The 6,698-nt window shown below is 38.9% G+C and overlaps 1 protein-coding gene across 1 annotated transcript; it reads left to right on the top strand.

Annotated features, from left to right (window-relative positions):
• The first annotated feature begins 4,801 nt into the window (after nt 1-4,801).
• Nucleotides 4,802-6,337, top strand: LOC136773528 (chromo domain-containing protein cec-1-like). The gene is made up of 3 exons (XM_066727271.1): nt 4,802-4,811; nt 5,473-5,621; nt 6,158-6,337. Exons 1-3 carry the CDS (start codon nt 4,802-4,804, stop codon nt 6,335-6,337), a joined length of 339 nt encoding a protein of 112 aa, XP_066583368.1.
• The last annotated feature ends 361 nt before the right edge of the window (nt 6,338-6,698 follow it).

The raw sequence follows: 6,698 nt of genomic DNA, 5'->3' as shown, positions 1-6,698 counted from the left end.
TTGACTGCGAGACTGTACGGTGAAATTGTCCAAACAATCCTTGTAGTCGTCAAATGTTATATTTCTATTGATAACGTAACCTTTGACACCTTTGGCTTTTTTGGTAATTCTCGCACAGTCCTGCACCTTGAAAGTATACATTTTTGCCCTCAGTCCTACGAACTCGGTCATGATACGACCATTGTTCTCGTCCTTCATCAAACCAGGTATCTTTTTGTTGACGCGCGGCAAGTCATACCGATTGTCGTCGGGATAATCGCTGGTGTCGAATCGCTCGAGATCGCGTTTCATGTACGAGTAAACGTCGTCGCACTCGACACTGTATATCAGACTGTCCCTGTCGGTATACATCGCTCTACATTCACTGCCGAATGTAGGAAGCATATAGTCATTGTGAAATTCATACAAGCAAATTTTTGAAATATCTAAAACACTCATTCCCATGTAAATGGGTTTATCAAATTTCGCGGACAATTTCGACAATTGAATCGCGACCAAATTCTCGTTGAAAATCGCGAGACTGTGAAAATTCGGTTTGGAAATCAGGCTTCCCGCCCCGTATCTTCCCTCCCTCTTGGTTGCGAGCCTCACGTCAACCCTATTCCTCACGTTCTCCATTGTTTTACCGAAAACCGCGTTGTTCATCAACTTGAAGAGATTCCTCTCAAATTCGTTAGTGGACGCGGTGCGCAAACGCGTGTTCAGCTCGATGTAATCGCGTAGCCAGGTGGACTGCTGAAACTTTAAACCGCGATGTATACGCTTCAGTACGAGTCCATTACGCATACATTGTTGCAGAGCGCGATAATGTATTACGTAACGAGTCTTATCGTTTAAAGTGGCCAGCAGCTTCTACTGGCTCGCGCCCGGCGGTTTCTCGCGCACCATGCAGAACGGTAGGTCTGCGTGTTTGTCGTGAAGCTCGCGCGGATACTCCAAATCGACCTCCAAAATATAACCCTCGGGATGATCCGTGGGTATAGCGGAGACATCGAGATTGGCAGCGTCCTCCATCCATTGGAATCCATGGGTGGGCAGCGGCTGACACATTGCCCACCCATACAGATTGTTTACGTCGTAATACATGAGATATTTCGACGGTTCCGCCGGATCGTAGTCCCGCATGTACCGATTGTTGGCCCTCTCGTAACGATGGGAGCACTGACTCAAACCACCGCGTATACCGCGCTCCACGAACAGCAACATATCCACGTCCGTGAAAAGCTCCAGCCTGATTCCCGTATGCTTCAACATCGCGTCCCAGGTGACGCCCGGTAGCGTATAATAATGGGCTGGATCCAACTCATAATTTAGCATGCAACTATCGCGAAAACTTTCGAAAACGTCGGCCAACAATAGTACATCGGTCTTCAGGTACAGGTCACTGTACTCCCCAAGTGTGCGCATCTGGAATTTGGTCCATACCTCTACGGCATGATTGTATGCTTCCTCGCTGATATCGCTGTCGGTCAGTCTGTTGCGAAACGACTGGCGCGGTGGTAAAGCCGTCTCTTCCAATCTAGCCGCGCTATCTATATAGTCGTAAGGAAAAATACCTTTTCTCGTAAGCAAGTTAAACTGCTCGACGCTTAAGTCCGAAAATTGTGACCTCAAATTTGTCAGCTGAGATTCCGCCAAGTACGAGCTCAATTTGTCCAGACTGGAGGCCATAAATTTGAACGAATCGATAAATCTCAGCCGTATATTATAATTTCGCAGATATTTGGTGAATGAAATGTATTTTTCCTTATGTACAGGCAGCAGATATACCGATCCCTCGTACAAATTAGCGATCGTCTCGAAAATGAAATGTGAATCATAGCCGGAAAAATTGTGGAAAATCACTGGAATTACATGCGAGTCTTTGAAATTTAAATTACAATTATTGTGAGCCGGTCTTCTGTATCTGCCGGTCAGATGATCGTGATCGCGAATTCGTAGTTGATTCAGAAGAAACGGCTTTTTGCATATATGACAATTGGGGTCATTATAGTGATGCGATCGTTCGATAAGACTAAGAGCACGCATGGGTACGATAGTGCTCAGTTTCTCGCTCGCGATACGCGCAATGACCTCGAGCTCGCGTACGAACCATTCGATGCAGTGGACACCCCGATGAGCATCGTATCTCGAGAGTGACGCATCGCAAGCACTTTTTAAATAATAGCCTACACTTATAGGTTCATGTTTCTGATAAATATTACTACTACTGTTCGATTGTTCAACTTTTGATGATATGCACTCGAGATCCGCGTATACGACGAATGGCACTCGCTCCCCATTTTTGATGTTCTTGAAGGAAACCCAGCGATCCTCGGACTCTCTCGGTAGCATTAATCCGAGATTATCGTTGAGCTACGCGCAGTCCTGCTCATGCGACTCGAGCCTCTCCACTGTGCGAAAGTAGGGGAGACATCTACAAAAAAAAATATAAAACATATGCAGTTATATTTGTATCATTATTAATACATACCGATCGCATATATAATGCGCATTTTTTTTCTTGGTGAATTGACTGCGTACCAATCTCGAGAGATTCCTTATGCACATAAAATGTGCAACTCCCTGTTCATTGTTAACGAGAAGAAGATTAGCATGCCTCGATCTCTTCTTCTTCGTCACCTGAAGAGGTACGATTTTTGCGTCGATATCTTGCTCTTCATTCTCCAAGGTAAAGATGTTGACCGACACGTCATTATCCGTCACGAATTTCGGGATCTGTTTTAGAGTAGTCGGAAAGGTTATGCTACCGACGTCTAAAACCGTCCGAAAATGTGGATAAGAGGACGTACGATTTGGATGAGCCGTAGGTTTTGCCGGATAGAATGCCGCCGTTACGAACCACGCGAAACATGCATTATCACTGGTTTCCATATTTATCAGAGATTTCCTACTTGCGATAGCAGGTGGCAGAGTAATTCTACAACCCGCGTGCAACGGGTTAAAACGATTAATGTTAACTAATAAATCATGGATTTTTTTAAAGCCCATCCACTATCACTCTCTTGAAATTCGCTTAATTTTTTCATAATAACTTCTAAAATATTTTTCCTATACCAATCACTAAAATTATCAATTTTATACAATGTTGCGTTAGTCGTACTAATGTTTTTTTCATCACTATTGTCCTGGAGATGAATTGTCCGTTAAATACACAATTAACCTTAACACTATTTGCAATAACAAATACCTTATATATACGCACACGCACTAATACTTCCGCGTCTACTAAAAAATCCTTCGGCTCTATATAATTACTGTTAACTAACATACCGCTGCATATTCGACTTCGAAACGCCGAATCAAGCTCCTCCCAGATAAGTCCTTGAACGTCGTTGCTAAAACCAGCGCCTGATTTAATATGATTCAATTCTCTCTGCGCTCGTAGCAATAGACACTTTATAGACGCGATTTCGGCGAAATTCTTTTGACGCGTTCCAACGGGCAAAGCTCGATTCGCGTTGCTCAATCGTCGAATATGCTCGCGACATTCCAATACCCATGCATCGTATTCGTTCGTGCTATTGATTGTAAAAAACTTTCTTCGCAATACAGTAGACATTTTCGTAAATTTAAAAAATTTAAGATTCTGTCATACGGTAGGCAACAATAAATTATTAATTGTGAATGTGTCTTTTGCGAAGAGTAACGCTCATATATAGTGAATAGAAAATGGGAGTAGGGGTGATATACACATCCCATTGTTTCGTCCGAGATGCAATCGATATTCTTAGATATACATTGTTATCAATTTTTTCATAGAATTCATTTATTTCTTTCATCATATACAGATTTCATATAGTAGATATTTTGCAGTGAACATAAACCATAATGAGTCATACACTTGGGTAACGGTGGTTCGAAATTTTTAATCCCTCTAAGACTGAACTTACCCCACTCACACTCCTTAACATTGTATATATTTTCTAAGTTGCAAATTTTTCTCAACCAATCATATTTCTCCCGTCCTTTCACGAAAATCCAATCCTCCTCGTATGACGTTACATACTTTCTTATTACATCTTTATACTTGTAATAAGGTGAATAACCGTCGGTCCAATTGAATCCATGGCGATTAAAATAAAGCCAACTTTAAGAAAAAAATTGTATACAGAACATTATATTTTTTTATCGTTTTTGAAAAAATACTTACTCATTCTGTTCTCTCTCGAGATTGCTCAACCAAGCTTCTTGAAATGGTGGTGAAAATACATTGTGATACAATTCATTATCACGCAACACCGCAAACTCTTTAACTATAAAACTTTTGTCGGTCAATACAAAACCTTGGAAATCAACGAATGTCGGTGTCATTGTCGTCAGTCGCTCGATGCAATACTGAACGATCTTTTTTTTTTTATCGCATTTAAGAAATTTCTTTTCCCCCTCCATCAGGGGAACAAATATGCTAAACGTATTAAAATTCAATGTTTTATTTTTTTTGGAGGGGATAATTTCTAAGATTTTTTCCCATTGTGATTAAGAAAAAATGGACTCCTTACCAAATGTAACTTTATATTTTAAAGAAACGATAAAGTCTTTCTCTCGACGAAGATATTTCTTCGGATGCTTCATTTCAGTTCTTTTCTTCGTCGAGAATAGCGCGAGCGCAACAATGCATAGAATAACTCACATAATGGATATAGAAGGTTTCTTAGTTTATAAAAAAGAACTTAAATATAAAGATATAGCTATAATTGATTTAAAAAGTAACCAAATTTCTTACGCATCTTTTCGTTTGCGTGACATTATAAAGAACCTTAGTGAGAAAGACAAAAAAACTGTGTGGTATTTGCTCAATATGGTGCATGGTATAAAATACAGTGATACGGGATTCGAGAAATACGAGCAGGAGGATGTAGAAGATTTTATTAGGGACTGCTTAACCTGCGAGAATCCCGTAGTAGCCTACAAGGGAGGGAATATTGAAAAAATTATATTGAATAGGATGAATGTGGAAAGTATCAATTTAGAAGTGTATGGTTGTCCTAAGTTTAAGGATTTAATTAAATTATATGATTTTGAAAAAAACCGTGTAATTTACACGTTCGAGAGACGAACTTGGACAATGAACGTATCCACTGTCCGTATGAGGAGGTGTCAGTTTTTGCCAAGTGTATAAAAGCAAATATGTGATTCTTTGAAAACTATTTAGAGAAATAAAGAGGAGAACACAAGTCCTCAAATCTTCATTCAATCTTATACCGTCGTCGGTGCTGCACACAGGAAAAAAAAATGAGCTGCGAAAAGTGTAAATTAATCATGATTCAAAAGGTTATTGTTCCTCTTTCACCCACTCTTCCCAGAGAATTGACAGAGGAATATGTCAATCGAATTAACGATTTTTTCAATCGTTACTTCGAAGAGTATGAACGGAAACTGCATCATTATTTGCATATAAACTGTAAGTATTTATTTTTACATGTTTTCAAAATTATTGTTCGGTTTTTTTTTTAAATAAAGTGAAGAAAGACGAAGAGAAACAGGCTGAGGAAAAAGATGTTGAGTCAAAGGAGACGAGGAAGGAAGAAGAAGATGAAGAGGATCAAAACATAGAGAAGAAGGAAGAGGAGGAAAAAGATATTGAGTCAAAGCAGACGAAGAAGGAAGAGGAGAAAAAAGTAGAGGAGGAAGAATGTAAGTATTTATTTTATCTTTTTTTACCTTTTCATAATTATTACCTGTTTGTATTTTTAAAATAAAGTGAAGAAAGACGAAGAGAAAGAGACTAGGGAAGATATTGAGTCAAAGGAGATGAAGAAGGAAGAAGAAGAAGAGGAGAAAAAAATAGAGGAGGTGGAGGAAGATATTGAGTCAAAGCAAACGAAGAAGGAAGAAGAGGAAGAGGAGAAAAAAGTAGAGGAGGAGGATATTGAGTCAAAGCAGACTAAGAGGGAAGAAGAAGAGGAACCACCACATTTCTATTTCTTTTACTATTAAATTTTTTATAGAATAGTTTTTTTTTAAAAACATGAGAAAAACAGTAGAGGTTATATAAAAAATTATTGAAAAAATATTATTGTAAATATTCCCCTTCCTAATTCATCAGGAGTAAACGGAAAGAAATCTAATACATTTTGATTAAGAGATGTAACTCAATCTAGAGTAGAGATAGATAAGGATTATTCGTACTGGAGAGCAATCTCGACTTCAGTAGTGTTCTGACAGTAGACGAAATGGATTCAAACAAAAAAAAATCAGTTTGCCAGATAAAAAAATGACATTATTGGATTATCAACAAACAGGAAAGCCTGTAGCAATCGTAAAGCCAGTTAAGATTGTACAACAGCCAATACCGCAGTTAGTTGTACCAAATAGATGGAGACTTCTGCACTAGCAGCAACAACCACTTCGTTGACCTTTAAATGCACCGCTGCAGCCTGATGCTGCTGGTGCTGCTGCTGCTGGTGCTGCTGATACCGATCATCAACCTATACCACGTCTTGTAAGCTGTGCAATATGCGGTCTACGTGTGCATAGGGGTCGTGATTGCATTTAACAGCCACCATCATCAATCGGTAAGAAAAGTTTAAACTCTTCTAACATTAAGCACTTCATGAAATTAAAATTTAAGACTAATAATAAATCATTTTCCATTTTTTAATCGCAGATTCTGCTGCTGCTGCTGCAGTTTAGGAGCAATATTATTATTATTATTATTATGTGTATAATATTATTATTATTAAAAATATATAAAT

This window comes from Prorops nasuta, unplaced genomic scaffold (genome assembly GCF_024137725.1).
Source record: "Prorops nasuta isolate Cenicafe-Biocafe unplaced genomic scaffold, Cenicafe_Pnas_1.2 PNAS00001, whole genome shotgun sequence".
Taxonomy (NCBI): domain Eukaryota; kingdom Metazoa; phylum Arthropoda; class Insecta; order Hymenoptera; family Bethylidae; genus Prorops; species Prorops nasuta.
This window is presented reverse-complemented; position numbering and strand designations above follow the sequence as displayed.